Genomic DNA, 25,866 nt, shown 5'->3' with positions numbered 1-25,866 from the left:
TTTTGTACCCGTGAGCGTGTATTCATGATTTGTTTGTTCCTCAGCATGCGAAATATGGATAAGTAATAAGGAGGATCGCAGTCACTGTTAATATGGAGCCTTTTCTGCAGTTGAACGGTTAATAGTGCTTTATTGTAAGGAGATCCACCTATGCTGCCTAGTGTGGTGGTGTTGAGATGACGTATGTTTAATATGGACAGTTCCTTTAGAAATGGGGCTTTGGGTGTCACTTCTTATTGATGTTAGTGTGTTTGTGGGTCTTATTCGTCGTTGTTGTGAACGTTTCGTGTGCCATGTCTCGTCTCTAATGGGCCTGGCGTGGCGGTCACAGCTTCTTTTTTTTTTGTTGCGTTAGGAGCTTGTTAAATCCTCCTGTTTGTGTGGGTCCCGTTTCGTGTGCAATGGGATTCGTGCGGCGCCGTGTGCTTTTTCGGCGTCTGAGCGGGAGGGGGGGGGGGATTGGTGGTGCGCGAGCGTCTTCTTTCTTTTTGTGTGCCAGGGGCTTGTTGAATCCTCCTCTTTGTGTGTGTCCCGTCCGTTGCTTGTAGGGTGGGTGGGGTGGTTTTGGGTTCTTTTTTTTTGTGTGCCAGGGGCTTGTTGAATCGTCCTCTTTGTGTGTGTCCCGTCCGGTGCCTGTAGGGGGGGGTGGCTTGCAGGTGGGCGCGAGTGGCTTCTTTTTTTTTGTGTGCTAGTTTCGCGTGCAATGGGTTTCGTGCGGCGCTATGCGTCGCCTGCGTTTGACTCCTTTTTTCTGTGCTCACTCCTTTTTTCTGTGGTCGCGTCCGCCTCATTTCTTGGGGCGCCTGCGCAGTACGTCTTTTTGTGGCTACGGCCCATGGCCAGATGTCCCTGCGTCCATCCAGTTTAGCATTCTCGGTTAGTAATATGGATAATTAACTATTGTTGTGCTTAAAAATCTTAAAAAATATATATATTTACATATAGTTCATACGGTCTGGAATGGATTAATTGTATTTACATACAATCTTATGGGGAAAATTACGTTCGGGTCGCAACCAAATCGGGTCACGTCCAGAGTTTTGGAACGAATTATGGTCGTGACCAGAGGTACTACTGTATGTGTGTTTCTGGTCAGTTATGAAGAAGCTGACCAATTCTGTTATGTGGGCAAATAAATGATCCTTATATTTATAGTTATGTTAGTTTCTCCAAATACTTTTAAGCCCTTAAAAACGGAGGATCATGTATATAAATGGCTGTCATTCCTAAATGGCTTACACAATATTTTTGTTAAATGCTTTAAATTAAAGCTGAAAGCCTATACTTCAATCATATCTTGATTGCTTTAGTTCAAAGCCATTGTTGGGGTGTACAGAGAAAGTCAAGTCAAGTTGGGGAGCATACACTGGTACAGTGCATTGCCGCACCCACTACACAACGAAACAACTCAGGATCCCGGTTGGCAACCCCCCAGGCAGACACGCGGTCTCCAGTCCCATCCTCCGGAAATGACCCTCTATCTGCCACAGCCAGGTCCAGCCACTCCTGTCCCCAACAATGAGGTTCTTAAGAGCTGGATCACCCTCTGGGAAACACGCTACATGGCCGTAGTGCCATAACCGACGCTCCCTCACAATGCAGGTAATGTGTCTCATTCGGGACTCCATGAACAATCGCTCATTCGACACAAAGTTAAACCAACGGTACCCAAGGATTTTCCCAGAGAGACACCATACCAAAGGAGTCCGGTCTTCATCTTAGGTCACTGGATAGCATCCATGTCTCGCAACCATATAGAAAGTCAGGAAGCATCAGGACTCTAAAAACTTGGACCTTCGTCTTTTTGCATAGATATCGGAAGCGCCACACACCCCTTTCCAGTGACCTCATGACCCCCTATGCTCTCCCAATCTGTCTACTGACTTCTTAGGAAGAGTCACCAGACAAATGAATGTTGCTGCCAAAGTAAGTAAACCTGTCATGTACTGAGCTAAATTATGAAAATTGTGTTACTGTCCAAATATTTATGGACTGTATTTGCAAAGAATGAGCTGACCCAAACCCAGAAAATCCTCCTGCTAAGCCACAACTTGCAGACTGCTTAAACAAAATTGAATCACCACCTTTGGCATTATTAAAAGCACTTAGTGATTCGTATGTTATATCTGTTATAAAAAACAAAGAGAAACTGAGAACGTGTTAACTTTAATTGCATTGTTGTGTTTTCTAAAATGGTTATGTTGAATGTTCAGAATCACATATATTAAATGAATGTATTTTATAAACTAAGCCTGTGGGGGTGGGACATTTTGGGTTATACACGAGTAGTGTTTGGCAGGAGGGGATATGATTGGTAAACCTGCTATGGTGAACAGGAAATAAAGGCTATCTTTATTAGCATTATTTTGTGTCATTACTATAGCTTTCAAATTCTTTCATATTTCTGTTTTTCTTGTGTGTTTATACCCATAAGGGAAACTAAGGGGCATAAATCAGCCCTATCCACCAATAGTAAGTACATTGAAGTATAAAAATGCAAATTTGTCATTCTTTGTACCTTTTCATCACTTCCTCCTCTATAACTAAGATTTGGAGATTAGGTTGACTGGAAACTTAAAATGTCCCTGTTGTGGGTGTCCGAGTGTGCCCTGAAATGAACTGACACTCCAACTAGGTTTTTCTTGCTGCCCTGTGCCCAATAAGAAATTCTGGCTCCTACAACCCCATAATAGATTAAGCAGAAAAAAAAAAATTTTTTGGAAGCTACTTTGGTCTCATTTTTATATGAAATCAAAACATGGAAGAAAAATCTTGTTACCTGGCAAATTGGCTGTATGTGAACAGCCTGGGAATGGAAACTGCTATGAAATAACTTCTCTGATTTGAGCAAAACAGCCAGTCCAGCCTAAAGAAAGAAATAAAAGAATGATGTTTAAATTACCCAAAGGTGAAATGCCAAAAAAGTGTCTACATGTGTAGAAAAGACTTAAGTATCATCTGATTTATAGTTAACAATGCACAAGTAGTCTTTAAAAGAAGCTCCTCAGAAAAAGAAAAAAAAAAAAAATTCTAAAAGCAAGTGAAACATTTTCAAAGCACAGCATCCCATGTATATGCCATCTGGATAAAACAGTCTTCTCAGAAAGCTACGATACTGAAAACTATTCAAGACATTCTGACTCAATGCAGATAGAGGTGAGGACACTAACTCATTCGCTCAAGCCATCACTATGTGAACAAGGAGGTGAGAAGTCCTGCTCTGAATCATAAGAAAAGTACACAGCTTGAACTGCGATGTGAGAAATTGGCCCACAGAAGCACTGGGAGGCAGTGGCTGAATTAGGAGCTGAGCTGAGCATGCCTCTTTTGATGCACATCAAAAATGAACAACCCAGCCAATTGGTGAGAGGATTTGCACTGGTTGGGTCAGGAAGTCAGCAGCTGAAGGAGGAGACAAGACCACCTGCTCAGAGTCATTAAACTGATAAACAGTTGGGAAATCTCAGTGACAATGACAGTCTGTAGTGCAGTAGTACAGCTGGATGATAAATTAGACTGGACTGCCAATACTGATGCTCTGTGTAAGAAAGGACAGAGCCGGCTATACTTCCTGAGAAGGCTGGCGTCCTTCAACATCTGCAATAAGATGCTGCAGATGTTCTATCAGACGGTTGTGGCGAGCGCCCTCTTCTACGCGGTGGTGTGCTGGGGAGGCAGCATTAAGAAGAAAGACGCCTCACTCCTGGACAAACTGGTGAGGAAGGCAGGCTCTATTGTTGGCATGGAGCATGACAGCTTGACATCTGTGGCAGAGCAACGGGCGCTCAGCAGGCTCCTATCAATTATGGAGAATCCACTGCATCCACTAAACAGTGTCATCTCCAAACAGAAGAGCAGCTTCAGCGACAGACTGCTGTCACTGTCCTGCTCCACTGACAGACTGAGAAGATCGTTCCTCCCCCAAACTATGCGACTCTTCAATTCCACCCAGGGGGGTAAACGTTAACATTACACGTTATTGTCTGTTTTTACCTGCATTGTTATCAATCTTTAATTTAATATTGTTTTTTGTATCAGTATGCTGCTGCTGGAGTATGTGAATTTCCCCCTGGGATTAATAAAGTATCTATCTATCTATCTATCTAGTCGTCTATATCGAGAAGTTACTGCTTAAAGTAAAAAGAGAAGGTACAGAGTTGGAAACTAAAGCGCTCAAAAAAAAAAAAAAAAAGTACACAGCATCTGTTTTATGGGAGGCATAAAAAGTCTGTCAAATTCAAAGGAACGTAAAAGGGCTTCTTACCTTGGACTCACAAGGAAGAAGTTTCTTCCATGGTGTGAGGTTCTCTGTACACACAACTTCCCGAGGTAAAACTGCATATCTTAGAAAACGCTGATCAGTCACTAAAACAACAGTGAAAAATATCAACAAGAATTCTCTTCCGATTTGTCCAAAAATTCAGTACTGCACATCATAATCAGTACATGTTATACTACAAGAATGGGACAAAATTATAGACTACTTAATAAAAACTAAAATCAGCAAGATGTTGATACTGATCCACCTAACTTCTACACTTTTGCCTCAACCTTTAAACCTCAGGCCTTTCTTCAATTTGATGATGGCATCTGTTCCAAGCTACAGTATTAGTTGCCTCAAGGAAAAACTCCTCTCCGTCAAGAAGGATTCCCTTGTTCCATGGCGAGAAGGGAATAATAGCAAGTGGATTTTGAACTGCCAGTGGTTTCCTTTTCCCATTTTCATAAATTCTTAATTTCTATATTTCAGTATTATTTCTTAGTCACTTGATAGAAATATTAATTATATACTAGCCAACCCGCGGCGTAGCATACGCCGCATAATTATGTATTGATGGGTGAACACTTCCTGAACGACACAGTTGTCCAAATGGGGTGGGTTTGTGGATACCACTGTGAGTGAATGAAAAGATAGACCTCTGGGGAGAGCAACATATAATTGTCCGTGACTGAAACCGGGATCGTCTGTGACGAAGAAGGCCACGCTGGTGAAAGTTACTTCGTCGGTAGGGATAAGTATCAGTACTTGTAGATTAAGGTGTAGAGTCTTTATTGGTGACGCTTAATATAGCTTGTGTACTGAGCTGTTCCGGAGTCACAGTTGAGAAAAACTTTTTTAATGTCTTTTAAGCACAGGGAAAAAAATGAACATGTGAAACATCCGTAATGTAATAAGCCACCAAGAAAAGTAACATTGCAACAATGCTATCTACGACCCGATCTCTGTAAACAGAAGTGATAAGAAAATCGAGCCCGGTGTATTCTTTAACTGCTTTGTGGTGCTGTAGTAGTGCTGCTGCTTTGTAGTAAGGAGACTGTGGAAGATTGTGGTTTCGCTTCCCGGTTCCTCCCTGTGTGGATAGCGCTTTGAATACTGAGAACACCGCTATATCAATGTAACGAATTATTAACAGGAAATTGCCTTCGTGTAATAGTAAAAGGCAAATTATCCGCGACAAACAAACTGTTTTACACGCTGCATACCAACCTGCGGCGTAGTATAAGCCGCATAATCAGCCGCTTTTTAAATGTGTTTTAAGCAGAGGGAAAAAAAATGAACATTTGCAAAATCCGTAACGCTGCTTTCAGTAAGTACAATGCACACGTGTAATTTGTCGGCCACTTTTTGCCAGCCGTGTTTTCTGGTTTGGGCTGCTTTTGTAGTGTTACCGCTTGTGCATATTAAATCTTGTAATCCTTCGAGTAACTAATTAACTAACTAACACCAACCCACCCACACACACAGCTTGTGTGAAAAAATGTGCCCGTACTTTCATAATTTTGTTGCAGCCTATAGTGGAGTCAGGCACAGAGAAGGTCAGCTGCTGAGAGAGCGTCTCGACTGTTGCAGGGCCTGCATCGGTGAAGCAGGTGAGATGCTAATGAAACAGAGGCACAGGGCTTATTGGTTTTTAAAGACTGCTTCCTTCATTGTGTTTTAACCTCAGTTTTAAAGGATTGTTTTAAGGATCCCATGGGATACCCCTCGCAAACTGTTTTAGACGCTGCATTCAGCAATTCACATCCGCGACAAACATGCCTCTTCTTACATGGTGCTACCGCGTCCACCCTCGTTCTCAAAGCATACACACCGCCTGGTCATGTGCCCACTCGCAAGAGCAACTCACGGAGACCCGCCCACCAACTCTAAGACCATGGTGTGTAAAACAGTTTGCGATGGTGGTGCGTGCAGCATAACCGAAAAGAATAATGAAAAGTCAACGTGGCTCAGAGGTGCATGTGGACTCCTAGCACAGACGAAAGCGACTTACGGGGTGGTCGGTGAGTTGTTTCATCTGGGCACATGCGCAGGCAGTGGGAATGCCTAGAGAGCGAGGGTGAACGCGGGCCAGGGAATAAGGAGTGTTGGTGGGCGGGGAAACGTTTTCCGTGTTCCTCCAGGACCATCTAAGAAGACGCATGTTTGTCGCGGATGCGGTGGACACGGGCCGGGGAATAAAGAGTGTTGGTGGGCGGGGAAACGTTTTCCGTGTTCCTGCAGGACCATCTAAGAAGACGCATGTTTGTCGCGGATGCGAATTGCTGTATGTAGCGTATAACACAGTTTGCGATGTTGCACGCGGTCATGCATCGTAACCGAAAAGTCAACGTGGCTCAGAGCTGCATGTGGACTGTAGCACAGACAAACAGAAATGACGGCGTGTTTTCCGAGGCGTCGCGTCCGAGTTGGTGGGCGTGGCTGTGTGAGTTTTTGTTGTATCCAATGGTCTTAGAGTTGGTGGGCATGGCTCCTTCCTGCGTGCTTTCATATGTGTCTTGCCCGCTCTGGCGGCGGCTTAGAAAATTATATATATATAGATATATATATGTGTGGGTTAGTAAGCATAATCTGTCAAGGAAACTCATAATGTTGACATTTTTCCCCCAAGTCAGCAAAAAAATATTTATATTTTTTTAATGGGTTTTGCTACTTTAAAGGATAACCTGACCAAGACCTAGACTATGCCATACAGGACAACAATTCGCCATTATATGGTCAGTATTATACATGTCATCTGATAATAAAGTATGCATTTCTTGTCCAGTGGATGGCACTGCACCTCTTAAATGGGAACGGGTTTCTAGACTTAGTTACTCTGGACATAATTATTTAATGGAAGAACAGCAGGATCCCATATATGATGGAAGACTCCCCCAGGCCTTAAGGTGGAAGAAAGTAGACTGGTTATACAAAAAGTGGAGCCAATCACCATTATAACTGAAACGTGAGCTGGGTGGGGGACAGCCTATTATTTAGGACCTGTGGCTCCATATAGCAGGGACATCAAGGGCCATTAGAGGCAGCTCCAGAAGCTAGACCTGTCTCCAGAGGTTACCCTGGAGTCCAACAAAAAGTGTTGCTGGCCTAAGTTTAAAACCCCTAACTGGTCACCCTGTAGACAAACTTGGGAAGAATTTACTTGTCAGAAGGAAGGTAAAGCAGCAGCCATTATTACAGTCCACTAGCAAAGAGTACACATGGCATTATGTTATTTTTTCTGGTTTATTTAGCAACAAATAGACCCTTCTTCTGATATTTATTTGGCTTCTTAGTCGCTATTATTCATTGGGGCTGCTTAAGAGTTAAAACTTGTTGAAAAGGGAGTATAAGTGTAATCAATGAAGAAGAGGATTAAAGTATTGGTTCTTTGATCAGACAAGTAACACTAACACTGCATTCTGTAAACATGAAAATAAACTTTAAACTAAACCTGAATTTCATTGGTATCTTGCATTCTATAGTTGCCCTATATAAAAGGACAGGCAGGAAAAGACCCTCAAATGGTAGTGATATTAATTAATTGAAATATCTTTTTTTTTTTTTTAATTCGGTCTATGACTTGACAACAAATGTCTGTTTTCATATCCACAACCCTTAAACACACTCACTCACCTGTTAAGTATTTTTACTTTCTCATATACAAAGGACAGGGAAAGTATTGGAATCCTCCAAAAATTCCATTTTGAGATTTTGAAGAATCTCGATATTTTAGCCGTCCCCGAGTCCAAAAATCCCATTTTTGGAATTATGTCTGTGTGTGTATGTAAACATGATAACTTGAGTACGCTTTCACTTAGGTCAACCAAATTTTGCATACAAGTATTAGGTACAAAACATAGACTTCTATGAACTTTTGGGCTATTTCCGTTAACCGGAAGTTGTACTTTACTTTTTACTTATGCAGCTGCAGAGTCTGATTTATACATAATAATTGTTCAATATATTTTTGATTTGATTTGCTGTTGATGGTTGTTTAATGTACATAATATAAAAATATAATCATCGTCTTGCAGTTTACTCCTCAAATATCCATCCCCATATCCGAGAATATGACAAAGTCTAGGAGAGACCACTCCCAATTTTTTCTTACCATTAGCAACACCCAAAGGTTTGAAGGAAGCACTGGGCTGTATGGTGTTAGTTGAGTCGATGAAGTTCAGAGAGGCACAAAAAATACCAGACAAGACACTGGTCAGTTCTTTCCAAGACGTGTCCACACTGGAAGAAAAGGAGATTAGGTTCCATGAAAATTATGATTGGTCATGAAATGAATCTTTACTTTATGTTCATTTCCCTTTTTAATTACTCATCTTTGCTTCACTGTACATCATACAACCGATGACATTAAATTATGGACAACTGGGAAACAACAGCATCTCCTGCTTTTATCCTTTCTGATTCTCTTATTTTTGAGGATTCCTCCTATAGTATGTTGTTTTGTCAACTTTAGAAAAGCCACTGTGCCTCTTATTTTTACCAACTAACCAAAGGGTCCTGTGTGAAGTCACTCCAATTTCTGCACCATGGCTAAAACTGACACATTTGCTCTTTTCGGCAAAAAGACTCGTTTTCAGGATATAATTAACATCTCTTTTTCTGTTTATAAAACTACTCTGACTGAAAATAATGGCCAACAGAAAGATATGGAAGAAGATGATCTGCTGTGGCGACCCCTAACGGGAGCAGCCAAAAGAAGAAGAAGAACACATATAAGACAATAAGGCTTAAACAACATGATAAATTAATTAAAAATTAAGAGGTTAAACGTGTAGTATATACAGTGGGAGAAAGAGAGAGCTACTTGACTTTATACTAGTATGCCATACTGCATCATGTTCAGTCTAAACAGTTACCTTATTCCAATACAAAGTGGTGAAGAACCACAGCACAACACAAGCCAGAAATATGTATTTTTGATCATCTTGCACATCTATTAGTTTTTCACTAGGGGGCTTCACCCCCTGCTCGCTTCGCCCGCCAACCCCTGTGTTTGGTTAATTGGATATACAATTTTACATTTTTTTTTTGGAATTGTTTCAATTTCATTATTTTCACTTTTACTTTAAAGCTTCATTAAAAACAATATTTTTTGGAGACACATTGTGACAACGCAACGTATAACTGCCGTGAGTGAATATTGTTTCTGTTTCTGTAATAAATAATCCGTGTTTTTCTGTTTGTCCCTGTGATTTATTGATTGTCATAGCAAAAGCTATTCTCATGGTAAACTGTAAACATTTTACTATGAATGGCATATCACGATCTCCTTTGGTGTGTAATGTTATTCGGGGAATACATACATCACCTTTCATTTTGCCTGTTAAAATTTGCATCGATTCTCTGAGATCATCAATATACACCCGACCGAATTGTGTACTCTTTGAAATTTAACTTGTCATTCCTTTAACTGTTGTGGGACCACAGATTCTCATAGCATATGGTCCTTTATTGTGTAAATCCACGTTTTGTCCATTGAATGATGCAAATGCGAAAAGACTTTGTTGTCTACTCTTTTTTTCAGACCTCAATTTGTCCTGGTATTTTTTCAATTACACCTAGTTCTGATGATTAATCACCTTTTGTTTGCGGTAATGCAATCGTTTCTATCTTTTCTTTGATACTGTAGTGACTGACATGATAAAGTGTCACAAAAGTTTTACTTGAACAATCGCTGACTTCCTAACCCCAAACACAACTTTCTAGCACCCTCTCCAACGCCCCCCCCCTACCACATCAAATCAATACCCCGCTATCAGTCTTCCGTGCTGTACTCCGCCTTCCCTCAATTGGACCTAACAGTCACTTAAAACCAAAAAGCCCTCAACCTGGCTGGGACGCTACAATACTTTCGAATTTCACTGCTTTCATATTCTGTACCTTTGTCTGCATGTGTATCACGCCATCGTTTGTTTGAGCTTTTCGAATTCCACTGCTTTCATAATCTCTTATCTGCCTTTTTTTTCTCTCCAATGCCTTTGGGTCTCTATTCTCCGTATTGTCCTTATACGCTTTATATGCGCTGAGAGCACATGATTTGTGTGTACTATGTGCTTTTACACGATTGATTTTTTTTCGATGGGTGTGCTCTTATATATTCCGTACTATCTTTGTGGACTTTTGCGGACCCCGTAGTGTGTTACGTTTGACTCTGGGGTGCAGTGTAGAATACTCTTTTCTGTGTGGCTATGTCGTTAGTCGTTAGCTATGGGAGCGTTGTTTATCCAGGCGGGCTCGTGTTTGTATATCCGTCAGTCGAGCTCATTCGTTTTGAACCCGTGCCTGCTTTGCTTCCGCAGTTTCAGACGCGCGTTGTAGGCGCCTGCGTTCATTGATCTTATCCAGGTGGGCTCGTGTGTGTATTGTTGAGCTGTATTATGTTTGAATTTGGTGTAAAGCGTTCAGTGGTTTGTACAATCCCAAACAGTAAATTATTCCTAACTTCACTCCGCAGTAGTGCCACTCACAATATGGCGGTGACGCCTGCTGCTATTTCCGTTAGTTGAGCTGTACGCGCCTGCGCAGTACGTCTCATGGTCCCATCGCCGTGTACCTGCGTCCATGCCATCCGGTTACCTGCGTCCATGCCATCCGGTTTACCATTCTCGGTTAGTAATATGGATACTCTGGAAATATCATAACCAGACCAAGGCAGGAGTCTTTTGTGGGATGTTTACTATTCACACAAATGCTTAATATAGCGTGTGACTTCACAGAGGCCATTTTGTACTTAAAGACATGCGTCAATTTTTTCTGTCTGGACTTTGTTTATCCACAAATGAATGGCAAACTTCTAGTGTTCTGTAGAGTTAGTGAAACTGGTAAGGAAAAAAATGGTGTTTAAATTCACTGTGATCCTGAAGCGAATTATATAGACTGTTATTCTTTTATTGTAGACATCTGGTAAATCTTTAGTCTTTTAGTATTTTACTCTGGCTTGATGTTATGACTTCAATTCTACTTTGCAATTCAGATAATTAATTTCTGCCAATTAAAGTAATAAAGTAAAATAGGTAACTATCAGGTTCTCATTACTGTTTTTCAGACCACAGGAATATCTTGAGATGATTTTAAATGAAAGCAAGTGTGTAGTCACACTGCTCTATGTTGATTATGGCCACACCAAAAACAAAACAGGACACATTTACTAAAAGAAACTTAATTGTACATACTCTTGTACTGTGTGCTCAAACCACACCCAAAGCTCCACTCCAGGGGGTGCTGGCAGGAAAGGTGGGCCCCACTGCTGAGTCCTCCAAAAGCCTTGTGTGAAGGAGATATGCAGTTCACGAATTGAGAACTTTGAGATCACTTGTCCCAAGGACTTTGGGAAAAGCCTGAAGTGAGAAACTAAAAAAAGGTAGGTCATTTCATATGTAGTACTTTAAACAACTAAAAATAAAATTCAATAAACTGAATTCAGAAAGAATACTATATAAATGTCAATCATCATGTTAAGTTTCATGAAAACAGCTCACTTTGATGCATGTATTATGAGTAAGTCGCACATCTGATGGAGACTTCCAAATGCATGATCTATGTCTTCTTGTTAAGAATATGAAAGTAATGCTACTTGATGTTTATCAGTACTGTATAATACAACTGTGATGTTCAGCATACAGAACATAGGCAGTAGCTGGTCTAGGGCAAAAACATGTCTACTGAAACAAATCATACACTTTGGTCCTGTTCTAAAAAGTAACCTTTAAGTTAATTTATATGTTAGATTTGAAGTGACAAATTTACATGCATTACGCAAAACACAGAAATGAAAAGCTGAAGTGGTTCAGGTCATACCGCCAAACAGCATTCATGTTATTAGACAGTCCAACTGGTGTGGCATGACCATAAACTCGTAAGCATTTCTGTCTCATAGGTCAACAACCCTGGCTTCTATTTGGGTCTTGTCAAAGTTTTCCCAAGATATTTGAGTTTTCCAAACAAGTAAAGGTTAGGTCAGCTGGCTACTCGAAATTGGATCAGTCTTGGTCAGTGTGCAAGAGCACTCTGTTATAAAATAACGCCTCACACTTTGGGTCCAACACTACCAAGCTCTGTAATTGAAAAAGCAGGTTAAGGAAATTAATAATAAGTCATGCGAGTGCGACCGCACAGAGTAAAGACATTTTTGGGTGGCCATCCATTGTCATGTTCATCAGATCAGTTACTTTCGCTTTCTGGCTTCCTTCATAAAAAGCTAAATTAACATTTTGAAAATGTTTAGAAAATTGTGATATGCTAGTGTTGTTACCAGAATTTTTTAATGCTTTGTTCCTGGTGCAGGTGGGACTGACTTCAGTCCTAAAATGGATTAAGCAGGTAAGAAAATGGATTTATGGAGAAGTTCATTTATTTAATGAAGTATGATTATTTAAACTCGACTCACTTAAATGACACCCATGAAAATGTGCTACTTCCCTTGTGTTACAGTAGTAATAGCAGGACATGTACAGAATACAGTGAAATTTCCACTTGCACCTCCAACCAACATGCAAAATATTGCCACCCTATACTAGGTCAGTCAAATTAGCCAAGAATTAAGATTTGACTATCAAATTTAAATACAAGTAATTATTCAAATACTGTTTAAATATTCTAAGTGCAGCATATACATTTGTAGTGTATGTGCTTTTTTTGCTCATGGTTTGTCTGCAAACCAACACAAGCTTATGGGTTGTGCACAGTTGTTTAAAATAAGCAGGGAAAACTGCAACGCTCAGACTAATGTGACACAAATGAAAACACGGCCCCTTACAAAAACAGAATTGTCAATGGGCACAAAGTCACATGATCAAAGACGAAGCACAGTTCACAAACAAAACAGACAAAATCGCTCATAATTTCTCAAAAGCTGTTAAATCCAGAAAAAAAATTAGCTGTGCAGGACCAGATCCAACATGATACTTCTACTTTCTGTAAGGGATGCCAGATGAGTGTTGTGAGCAGAAGATGAATGAATATCAAACTCTGCTCAGTTTCTCTTTTTCTGCTTGTAATCACTGTGCTTCCCAAAACCAGAAAGCTCAATGGGAACAAAGCGACACAATCAAACAGATAGCAGAAATGTGGACACTTCGGACTGCTTTAAATGCACGTTATTCTAGACCAAAAAAAGAAAAGTAAAAAACACTTGTGACATGTTAAACAAATTGTCATAATTCTACTCCCTTTTGTTGCTGGAGGACATAAGACATGCGACTGTCAATTTCTGTTTAATTCAATTGAATTTTATTGAAGTGAGGAACTGTGAGACAGTACTTGCTTCACTCACAAAACAATTGAATGTACAGTAGTTAATGTTCCTTTACAATGCCCTTTAAGTGTTTAGTAGATGGCTTTAGTCATAGCAACTGAGAAAAATTCTGTAAAAATCATTTTGAGTGTTCATCTGACAACTATTATGTTAACAAACAATACACAGCAAAAACATAAAGCAAAGCACCGTTGGCAGTATGGCAGCCAACTGAGACTGCTTGTGGGACCGTTTGATTAGTCAGGTAGCTAAATGAGAATTGCTGCCACTAAAAAATCTCCTACAAAATGGTAATTTTAAAGTTGTCTCAACAATGAAAGCAGAATCAGAAACTTGACATTTATTTGTCATTATCATTAATGAAACAAAAACCTTTGGTTAAGTGTGACGTATGCTTAACAGTTTTATCATGAAGCAAAAGTATCTTGGGATCTCAGGTTATGGAGTCACTCGGAATAAAATGGGCAAGAACATTTATAGTGCTAGAGAGGCATTCAACTGTTGGTCTAAGAGCAATAGGTATTTTAATGAAAAAGGACCAGAAGATAAAACATTGTTAAAAAATTTGTACTTTAACATTAGTAGGCTTTGGGCCTTATGAACCAAGTTACCCAAACAATTCTATAAAATTTCAATACTTATTGACCGCTCGGATGCTGATCTTTCTGATCATAAAATAGATCATTACGATAGCAATTGATATGAAGAATTCATATTTAATTGCGGAATTACAGTGTTTGAGGGTTCCTGTAAAGTGCCTCTTTCACTTGCATAATTTGGCTCAAAAACTAATCAGCACATTGTCATCTCATAACAGGCTAAAGTTTGGTATTTTTCTTCCAGCTGTTTTAGCTGTAGTCCACCCTCAAGCAACCGTGACACACAGATATACACACACACACACACCCATCATTGAGATATCAATGTTTTTGGTATCAGGGGACACTAAAACATCGAATCTGTCGAAAACCAGAGATCAAACATTTTTGACAAATCTAAAGCTTTCGCTCCTCCCCCATAGATGACAGATTATATTGCGGGGGGGCCTCAGGGGATATCATGCTGATCCGTCGACAAGCCCAATACACTAACCCAGAATCAGAATCTAGAAATCGGAACAAAGATCTTTTAAACAAAACTCACACTAAATAACCACACTCCAACATTTGTTTGGCTTTGATTTTGCATAATCTTGCGCAAACTTTTATATTGTCACTCGAATGCCATTACACACAACCCATTTCTGTAGCATTTGGAGTAGGACTGCCATGGCAACTGCTGACATAATCACTCTAAAATGATGGTACCCAAAAGAAATCAAAATGGCAGCATAAGAAAACCTTAAAAATGTTTTTAAATGTCTTCAAATAAATTCCAAATGAAAAAGAAATAGTAACTTATGAATGGTAAACTGCAGGTTTGTCTAGCTACAAGGGAGACTAGCTCTTAAAAGGTAACTAAAGGGCCATTGTGAACCATCACCAAAAGCAAAGGGCTGCCCAGACCCTGGAAGTAATTCTGCAGCTTCACATAATGTGACCCTGCAATGATGGTTAAAGCCACCTCATTAGTCTGAAAGCGAGCTTGTGACTCATCTAGAGAGTGAAACAAAGGTGAATAAGAAAAATAAGATGTTAACAGAGGAACAGTCATTCAGACTATGAGGCCTTATGATATACAGTGCCTATAAAAAATATATACTGTATCTCCTTGGACATTTTCACATTTTTTATTATACAACATTGAAATCTGAGTGAATTTTAATTTTTTCAAAACTTTGACACTGATGCAACATAAAAAGACACTTAACCGAATACAGACCTCTACAAAGTGATCTAAATTAACTAACTACTAAGTACAAAACACAAACTAGTTGATCACACGAGAATTCACCTCCTTCAAGTCAGTATTTCATAGCTGCCCCTTTGGCAGCCATGACAGCCTTGAGTCTGTGTGCACAGGTCTCGGTCAGCTTTGCAAAGCATGTTTTCACAATTCTTCCACTCCAGGACATTAACACTGTTATTTTTAGCCATTGCCATGTAGGTTTGCCTTTATATCTTGTTGGATAATAAATGTGTTCAGGTTTTTTGCAGACTGCATCAGGTTTTCCTCCAGGATTTCCCAGTATTTTCACAGCACCACCATGTTGGTGTGTGTTTGTGACAGAATGCAGTGTCAAAGTACATTTAGTCTGAATTCCAAAAAGATCAGTTTTGGTTTCATCAGACCGTTGAACCTTCTTCCAGATTACTTCAGCATCTCTCATGTGCCTTCTCTTCTGCTAAACTCTAGATGAGATATGTGCTTTTTCTAGTTTGTTTTTATGGTGGCTTTCTCTTTGCTACTCTTCATGAAAAGTACAGCTGTTAATAATATAATGGGAATCTGAAAAATTCTAACAAAACCATACTTTTTGAAAATTCTTTTTACAAGAGAGTTTTCCCTTATTTTTCCATGAAACCCTTTCAACCACATATCAATTTAACTAACGCACAGCAATAAAGCTGTGAAGTGTTTCTACAAAATGTGATAATTAAGAAAAGCAGAAAAATAAAAACTATATTACAGGAAAATATCACAAGGAAAAAAACAAACATTCATAAGGTTACAAAATATCCCATAAAGGATCCAGACAACGGTAGATTAATAGCAGAGCAGGTATAGGCTGTAACGCTTTATTGTGGCAACACTGGGCACAAGGCAGAAACCAATCCAAGCAATGGCATCACTTAAAGAATAAAAAAAATAGTCATACTGTAACTTATAGAATATGCAAAGAATTGTCTCATAATTAGAAAGGACATCAAAGTATGATGGATCTATGTACATTGTAGGCCTGGAAAGAGAATACACATCGCAAACTAAAGGTTTCTTCAAAGAGTTCTACGAATACATGCCATCTTGCAGTGACATTATGGCTAGGGCGTATCGCTTCGTTTCCATTACTGGGAAAAGGATGGGATTTTGGCATCCATTACCCTTAAAACGAGTAAATCAAAGTATTAAACTGTACTTCTGTGCCGTTAATCTCTGAACACTGAGGTTTAATCCTTCAAATTTAATTTGGAGGAAAATAAGATTACGATTCCCAATAATGGGAAAACGTATTTTGATTGAGAAATCGGATGAAATGAAAAAGTCAAGTAAACCTTGATTCTAAAAGAAGACGCAAGGATGTCTCTGTTCCAATTGCTCAATTAAGCTCCCGAAGCCCTTGTGGAAAAACGATGACCAGTGATTAATTACCTGTTCCTGTCTCATTTCACATTTTGTTCAGGCCTCAGTAAATCGACTTTACTTAAACGCGACGACTGTATATGAGAGACCTTAATTCAACGCAGAACTCACCTTTCTTCTGTTTGTTTAACAAATCCGTGTCCCAGCTAGTCCTGAACTGAAAGCTCGAGTAGACATCCCCGGATAGAAGGGGTCGGATGACCAGCTCCTCTTGGAAACGATCGTTTACTTTCGGAGGTTGACCAGACTCGGCCAGGCCATTTCTGGTAGCAGGAGCTTCGCTTTGCCCTCCCTCTTCCACCTGGGATTCCACCAACGGAGTTTCGTACTGTTGCGACCGGGATTCGGGAGAGGTCCAAAGTTCGGCTGGATCGGCTCGTTCTTCGTCTTGGAACGTTTCGCGATGATGATGATAACTTGTATCAGGCACTTGATTCTGATGTACCTCCTCTGTGCTGACCTTACTGGTAGAAAATGTTTGCTCTCCGTCTAAATGGCTTACCTCCGATTTAATCGGCAAGGAACCGAAGTTTATAAATACGAACAGCAACAGCATGCCAAAAACAGCACCTGCCATCTTCTCTTCTCTCGTTGTTTCCGGGCTACTCCGCAGTACCCACCCATAGACTAAACAGTATCCAATCATTGAATGAATTTGATATCTCTGTCCAATAAAAATAAGGTTCCAGTTTTTCATTCATTACTACCCAATCATTTACAAGTGAGGCGGGACTAAACGTTTTACGTCACTTAAACGAATACAAATGTTAAAAGGTTCAAGCTCAGTGCTTTAATACGTTTTTTTTTCTTCTCCGTGGCCCTAATAAGTTTCCGTACTTTAATATTAAGAAGACAGTTAAGTATTTATTCTTAGTGCAAATGCACAGTCACAGACTGTAGTTTGTGAATATATATATAAAAAAGAACTTGTTTTACTTGTGAAGAAATCGTGTTACAGTGTGTTCAGAAAATAGCTGAATTCAAGTTCTGTTGAAGCACGTTTCTATCAAAAAAAACCCGAAATTTATATTATTAATTCGATTCGTTATAATGTCAACGTAGGCCTACTAGTTGCTTCAGCCAATATTTAACTCATTAGTATTGTGAAGATAGGACGTGAATGCAGCCTTTCACGGTCTGACTAATAATATCACTACATTCAGGATCAAAAAAACAGTATTTTGGATGATTGTTGAAAAAGAGGTGCATGAAGTAGGAATATGGGAATATCTGTCAGATTAATTGTGCCTGTAAAAAATCCTCTTTATTAAACTGTGAATAAATGTACATTTAGTTTTGTAAATTCAGCAAAATTGTCAGTGTTTTTTAATAACATGGACTTGACATTAAGGCATATGAAGTCTGATGAATGTAAGGAGATCATTCAGGACATCAAAGTTGAACTGGGGATTGTTTTGCTTTTATTTACCAAAAAAAAAAAAAAAACTCAATCAGGCAATCAAGTTTTACTTGACAAAATAAAATAAAAATAATCTGAATAATGTTAAATACAAGTTTCTGGATAAGTCAACAAATCTTCCAATAATGAAAATAAGATTTAATGGCTTGATAAAAAGAAACTTTTCACTTGCTTAGATTTCATTTTTATAATGCGTTTCCTAATACTGTAAGTATATTATCCCTAAATGTTGTTCAAGTCTTTTGTTTTAAACTTGTAAAGCATGTCACTTTAGTCTGATTGCTATTTGTTTATTTTAGGTTCATTTAATACGATGGATTCAAGCTTCCATCTTGTATGTACTTGCACTTAATTTACAAAATCATAATGCAATGTATACTCTAGGGCAGTGGTTTCCAAACTCGGTCCTGAGGACCCACTGTGGCTGCAGGTTTTTATTCCATCCAAATTCACAATTAGTGATAATAACTGATCTCATTTATTTAGAAGGTCTTTTCCCCTTCTCTTATTCTGCCTTTAGAAAAGCACAGCAGTATGATTTTTACATTTATAAGACATTTAGAAATATTTCAACTTTTGCCTTAAACACTTCCCTCTCTTTTGTTGTTGTCCTAGTGTTTTGTTATTGTTTTGTAATGTTTGCACCCTTCATTGTATCCTAACAATGATAAAACTGCACAACAATTGTTTTGAAAAGTCTTGCTTCCTGAAACGTTTTTGCTGATTGTGACAGGTAAGTACTGGGTATGCACAAATATAGTTTTGCTTTTACTGCATCACGTAGGAACTCTGAGAAATAGACATTTATATGTTTACTGACAATAACGTATTTAGTCACGTTTATGTTTTGCATAAGCTATTAAATTCAACATAATTAAAAGTGTTTTGCTCCTGATTTTCTTTTGTATTCATTGCCTGGTGCATCATGTCGCAGTGTCCAACAGTAGTCAGCAAGCATTGCCTGATTCCAGTTGCCCTGGTATCATTTCTCCATTGTAGTAATGTCCTGGTGAAACCTTTCACCGTGTTCGTCACTGACAGCACCGAGATTTGCAGGGAAGAAGTCCAAGTGTGAGTGGAGGAAATGAATCTTGAGTGACATGTTGCGCTTCATTGTCTTGTATGCTTTGAGAAGTTTATCTACCAGCTGAATGTTGTTTGGGACTCTGTAATTGCCCAGAAAATTGTCAACAACGTCTTTGAAGGCTTTCCAGGCAATTTTTTCCGGCCCAACTAACAGATCTTCAAACCGCTTGTCACTCATAACATGTCTGATCTGGGGGCCAACAAAAATGCCCTCTTTGATCTTGGCGTCAGTTATTCTTGGGAACATCCGTCTTAAATAATGAAAACCTTCGCCTTCCTTGTTCAGTGCTTTCACAAAATTCTTCATGAGTCCCAGTTTTATGTGAAGAGGAGGCAAAAATATCTTTGCCAGGTCGACAAACGATTCATGTGCCACATTTTTCTGTCCTGGAACTACATTTTTACGGAGTGGCCAGTTCTGTCGAGAATAGTGTGACTCTTTGGCACGGCTGTCCCATTCACAGATGTAACAACAGTACTTTGTATAGCCGAGCTGCAGTCCTAGTAACAGAGCAACGACTTTAAGATCTCCACAGATATTCCAGTTGTACCTGCTGTACTGGACGTGCTTTAGCAACAGTTCCATATTCTCATACGTTTCTTTCATGTGTGCTGTATAGCCAACAAGTACTGAAGGATAAACGTTGCCATTGTATAGCAGAACAGCTTTCAGGCTTAACATTGACGAATCAATGAAGAGACGCCACTCTTCCAGGTTGTGATCACAACCCAAGGCCGAGAACAATCCTTCAATGTCACAACAGAAACAGAGACTGTCGACTTTTGGTTATATCATGATGTCGTCCTCAAAACACAGAAATTTTCATACCTGGTGACAGCAAACACCATTCCTGCAGTCTTGAACCCAGCAGTTCGGCTTTTGCTTTTGACAGACCCAAATCTCTGACCAAATCGTTCAATTCAGACTGTGTTTTCAGATGTGGATCACCTGATGAGCACGGTTCAAAATCCGGGTCAATGTCACTGTCAGTACCCTGCATTGCAGTTTCTTCATCTGCTTCGTCTAAGGTCCAGTCCTCTGGTGGTTTCGGAATTGGAAGACTGTCGTCATGTGGCACGGGTCTCATTGCTGAAGGCAGATTAGGATATTCAATTGACTTCTTGTTTTTGGCAGAGAAACCAAACACATTAGTAAAACAGAAGTAACAGTCCATCACATGGTCTTTCTGTTCTCGCCATATCATCGGAACAGCAAACTCTCAGACTGACAGGACATGTCGCACAGCAAATGTGAGGCGCCCATTCTTTGTCTTGATCACCAGTTTTGCAGGCGAAATACAGATGATAAGCTTTCTTCACAAGAGCAGTCATTCAACTTCTCTGAGGCGCAAGTGTATATTCACCACAGATATAGCAGAATGTATTGCAGCTGTTACGACACTGACGAGACATCGCTTGACACCAAAATGTCTATAGCATCAAGCTTACTTACTGTTATATTGCTACAGATACTATACTTTACTATACTGATACTATACATACACACTGACTATCCATATTAACCAAATGAGCAGGATCGGTGTATGAAAGCCACCTTTATAGCATGCTGAGACAGCGTCAAGCTCATTCAGACCTGCCCAGTTTGTCAACTTCCACAGAACAGCTTCCAACCTGGCCTGATTCCATGGCTGGACATGCCCAGGCTGCACAAACCGTTGTTGATAAGTCACTTACGGGAGCGAAAATGTTTGGATACAAATATAAGAAAAAATCATGACTAAATTGAAGATTTCTCTGAAACGGTATGTGATGTGTAAATTTTGATGTGATATTCGTGATCAGCACCCAAAAATCTATAAGAAACAACCAACAGTGTTCAAGAAGCAAAACCTTTGTTGTGCAGTGTAATTAAACAAACAGAACTGAGAGCCATGTAAACAACACTGAATGATGAAAGGCAGCAATAACTTTAGCGTCCACCCCACTAATTAGTAGATAATAAATTAAACAATCAGAACACCTGGAAAAGCAGAATGAAAATCAGGCTGAAAATTGTTAAAAGGTTAAAAAAAACTATCCCCTTATAAGTGCTTAGTACATTTTAATAAAAATTTACCAAACTTAGTTTTGCTATTTCTCCATTGACTCCAAAACACAGAAACTGGGAAACAACAGCTCACTTAATTGGGCTAGGAGTCCAATTAAAAACAACTTGATTGGAACAAAATCCTGCAGCAACAGTGAGTCCCCAGGACCGGAGTTGGCGACCCCTGCTCTAGGGTATAGCGTAAGATAATTATCTCCAAATAACGGCAAATGTAAAAAGTTGAAAGCAGTCATCTTTTCTACTAAGCTGTAAATGTTTGTATATTTCTTATTTGACCTATCCACTCTTCTTATTTTAATAATCCACATATAGTACCACACTGTCTCTGGATGTTGGTCCTTATAGTAACTAACCCTGCATAGGTTACCAGGCTGTCAAAGGGCACATTTACAGTATGTGCATATTGCTGCTCTCATTCACTCATCCTAGGTCAATGTATAGTCACCAGTTAACCTAACCTGCACTTCTTTTACATAGGTGAAAAGGCCACGTTAGGGATGCAGGGGGCACTTATAAAAAGAACCCAAACCCAAATAAAGCTAAGGAGGACAAAATAAATTAGAAGAAGTTCAAATTTTTATAAAATAAGTTAAACATAATGGTACATGGGGCGGCACGGTGGCGCAGTGGGTAGCGCTGCTGCCTCGCAGTTGGGAGATCTGGGGACCTGGGTTCGATTCCCGGGTCCTCCCTGCGTGGAGTTTGCATGTTCTCCCCGTGTCTGCGTGGGTTTCCTCCGGGCGCTCCGGTTTCCTCCCACAGTCCAAAGACATGCAGGTGAGGTGGATTGGCGATTCTAAATTGGCCCTAGTGTGTGCTTGGTGTGTGGGTGTGTTTGTGTGTGTCCTGCGGTGGGTTGGCACACTGCCCAGGATTGTTTCCTGCCTTGTGCCCTGTGTTGGCTGGGATTGGCTCCAGCAAACCCCCGTGACCCTGTGTTCGGATTCAGCGGGTTGGAAAATGGATGGATAATGGTACATAGTTATAGAGATGGCATATCAATAATAAGCAGAAAATGACAAACTTAAAGCCACTCTGTCCTTAACAATAACAGACTCAGTCCTGTCTATCTGTGGGCTGCCTACCTTATTTAGCAACACAACTGTATCTCCTCCTGCTTATGTCTTCTGACCTTTCTCCTTGCTCTCTGCCCTCATTTTCTCTCACCTCTTCTACAATTGCCACTACTGGACCTGACTCCAGGCATTTCATACTGGTAGCTGAAAGTGGTTTTTAAGTTTCAACCAGGAACTACTTCCAGGGTAAACCACAAATGGATTCTGGAATTGCCCTAAGAATTATCCTGGGGCTTCTTTGCTTAGGTTCAGCCCAGCGACAAAAGGTGTCCCTATAACCATAGAGCTCAGTCTTTTCTTAAAGGCACAAAGCACACTCAAGACACTTGCCAATAAGATGGATAAAGTGGCCACCTATTGGCCTATATCTTGTGGTCTTTATTGTCCAGTGAATAAATCTTCACTCTCCGGAACATCATTGTGTCGAGTTCTGAAAATCATTAGCCATAAAATTTCAAAAAAGCTTTTGACAGCATACATCAAGAGTACCTCTGACTTATTTTGCATTTCAATGGCATACCAGCAGCCTTCATTACCATCTTCAAAGATCTGTATTGGAGATCAAGCTGCTGTGTCAAAACCACTACTGGCTACACGGACTTCTTTGACATCACAACCTGGGTCAAACAAGAATGCATCCTGTCCCCACTCTTTTTCCTTGTTGCTCTGGACTACTTCATGCAACAAGCTGAGGCACACATTGGAGCTGGTATCCACTGGACTGATCAAAATTGCCTTGGCAACCTGGACTTTGCTGACAACATCGCCTTACTTGAAGAAGATGAGATGAAACTACAGGAAACAATGACCGACCTCAACCATGAAGATGTCATTAATTGGCCTCAGGATCAGTGCCCATAAGTCAAAAATCATGAAAATATATGCTCTAGCCCAAATGAAGGGAGAGATGATTGGACCAAAGCAGCTGCAGGAAACGGAGAGATTCACCTGCTTGGGTAGTTTGATCACCAAAGATGGAGATGTGGAAGCAGATGTTAAGTGTCACATCAGGAAAGTGACAGCAGTCTTTCATTGGATGAACAAGATCTGGTTCTTACCATCCATCTCCCTGAAGATCAAGCTTCACCTGTTTACCTGCTATTGTGACTCCTATGACTATTTATGCCAGTGAAACCTGGAAGGCATCAGCAAATATCAACAAGAAGCTTGACGACTTCTAGTAGACGTTTCTATGCTGAATTTTCAAGATCTGCTACTATGATCACATCACCAATGAGGAGGTTCTACAAAGAAGTGGCTCATGCAAACTCTATATCACCGTCACCCACAGAAGGCTTTGACTGGCTGGCCACTTCCTTCAAATGAAGAACCATTGGATCCCAAAGACAGCAATAACATAGGTACCTTCCAACACCAAATGACCAAAAGGGCACCTGTGGAACACTTGGGAAGGAACATTGGTTCAAGACCTGAAGATGCTGAACATCAGATGGGACAAAGCTGAGACCTTTACCAAAGACTAGAAATGTTGAAGAATATTTGTTGCTCCATATGCTATATTGCATGGGAACATCTAAGAATAAGTTAGTCTAAGTTAACTTCCTGGCAACTGTTAGTTGATGAATATTCCAGGCCTATAGTATAATATTGAATGATGAATGTTCCAGTACAATATGGAATAGTAATAAGTATAAGCACCACAAACCTGATATAGGTGTATTGAATGAATGCACTGCGGTGGGTTGGCACCCTGCCCGGGATTGGTTCCTGCCTTGTGTCCTGTGTTGGCTGGGATTGGCTCCAGCAGACCCCCGTGACCCTGTGTTGGAAAATGGATGGATGGATGAATGAATGTGTAATTGAATCAGAATGCGTAATTAGGCCTCAAGCTGTAGTCGAAATCGCCTTTCAGGCCTCTAGAGCTTTAATCGAAGTCGCCTTTCTCTTTGAATTTTTGTGGCCATAAATCCGCTGCCTGCCGCGATGTTGGGGCTGGATGTCGGTCTCACAAGGTTTTTCGGGCAGCTGCACAGAAGGTGACTGCGCATTCGGCTTCGGACGTGCGCAGAAGGCGACTGCGCATTTGGCTTCGGATAGACGTGAGTGAGTGAGTGAGTGAGTGAGTGAGTGAGTGAGTGAGTGAGTGAGTGAGTGAGTGAGTGAGTGAGTGAGTGAGTGAGTGAGTGAGTGAGTGAGTGAGTGAGTGAGTGAGGAGGCAAGCGAATTATGTATTAAGATTATTCACCTTACATTAGCTCCTTAACCCTATTGCTAGTTGATCTACCTTAATGAAAGGATAAATATCTGTGTGTCCGTGTGTTCTTCCGTTTGCTATGTCTCTGTCATTCCAATAGATGGTTACAAATATTTGTAATAAAATGCATTGCATTTGTCACTCCATAGCACAACACAAACATTAACACTGCTTTTATGAATCCCATACCAAATGGCATATAAAAGAAACATATACATTGCATGATGCACTGCAAATGTTAATGCTGAAGTTGACGTTAATTACTTAGATTTCAACTTGTCTTAGATGGGTAGCACATCTAGTCAAATATAATAATAATGAATCAAACAGGCCAGAAGCCTGCCTCAGGCTTAGGCAGGTTCTGGAAAGAATGCAAGTTAATGGTAATTTCAACTCATTCATTTATTCACAAACAAGTCCAATTTAGGGACACTAATTAACTTCAATATCTTTAGGGATGTGATTGGAAGTAGTCAGATAACCAGCTCCTCTTAGAAACAATTTCTTATTTTCGGAGGTTGATCTGGCTCAGCCAAGCTGTCCCTGTCTGCAGGAGCGTCACTCTGTTCCTCATCTTCAAGTTGCAATTCCACCAATTCAGTCTCATACTGCTGTGATTGGGATTCAGGATTTGGGATTGGGATTCTAAAGTTTGCTGGATCGGTCACTCATTGTTGTTGAATGTAGTGATGATGATAACCTGGATGATAACTTGATTCTGCCACCCCATCTAAGTGTTGAGCTTGCTGGTAAAAAATGTTTTCTTTCTGTATAAATATTGTGCATCCAGTTTAATGGACAATGAACAAGAGAGGAAAATTTACTGTATGCAGACACAAGGAGAATGTGCAAAGTACAACCAGACTGGCTTGGGATTCAAAACCAGAACACTGGATCTGTGAGGCAGTAGTGTAGCCAACTGTCAATTGGCAGCCCAAATCTGAATATAAAAAATGAACGTTTAAATAGTGGTTAGAACTTCAGCAAACAATGTGTATCATCTTGCATTGCTGAATCAAAATCATTACAGTGTCAGTGGTGGGGCACAAGAAATAATACTGATAATCATCCAACATACTTCACTTATATGAGCAGAAATATACAGTATGTGCTGCTGCAGACTTATTAATCATTAAAATAAAAAAAAAATACTTGTCTTGAAGGTGAATGACTTGGTCAGGGAATCTGTAGTTTTGAAAGTCATCTGATGAGATTTACAGTATTCTGAA

General features: G+C 40.0%; 1 protein-coding gene and 1 long non-coding RNA gene across 2 annotated transcripts in view; both read right to left on the bottom strand.

Moving 5' to 3' along the window:
* Positions 1 to 17,389, bottom strand: part of pigt (phosphatidylinositol glycan anchor biosynthesis, class T) — a 47,468-nt gene extending 30,079 nt beyond the window's left edge. Inside the window, exons 1-5 of the mRNA XM_028811833.2 lie at positions 16,884 to 17,389; positions 11,452 to 11,629; positions 8,373 to 8,500; positions 4,265 to 4,365; positions 2,780 to 2,866 (exon numbers count right to left, since the gene is read on the bottom strand). Coding sequence (XP_028667666.1) covers positions 2,780 to 2,866; positions 4,265 to 4,365; positions 8,373 to 8,500; positions 11,452 to 11,629; positions 16,884 to 17,349 — 960 coding nt within the window. The 5' untranslated portion in view covers positions 17,350 to 17,389. The remainder of the gene's footprint in view (positions 1 to 2,779; positions 2,867 to 4,264; positions 4,366 to 8,372; positions 8,501 to 11,451; positions 11,630 to 16,883) is intronic.
* LOC127529407 (uncharacterized) overlaps positions 1 to 25,866 on the bottom strand; it is a 266,837-nt gene that overhangs the window by 30,079 nt on the left and 210,892 nt on the right. The gene's annotated exons all lie outside the window — the stretch shown is intronic.

The sequence above is a fragment of the Erpetoichthys calabaricus genome, chromosome 10, assembly GCF_900747795.2.
Source record: "Erpetoichthys calabaricus chromosome 10, fErpCal1.3, whole genome shotgun sequence".
Lineage (NCBI taxonomy): Eukaryota > Metazoa > Chordata > Cladistia > Polypteriformes > Polypteridae > Erpetoichthys > Erpetoichthys calabaricus.
Note: the sequence above shows the minus strand (reverse complement) of the source record. Positions and strands in the feature narration are given on the sequence as shown.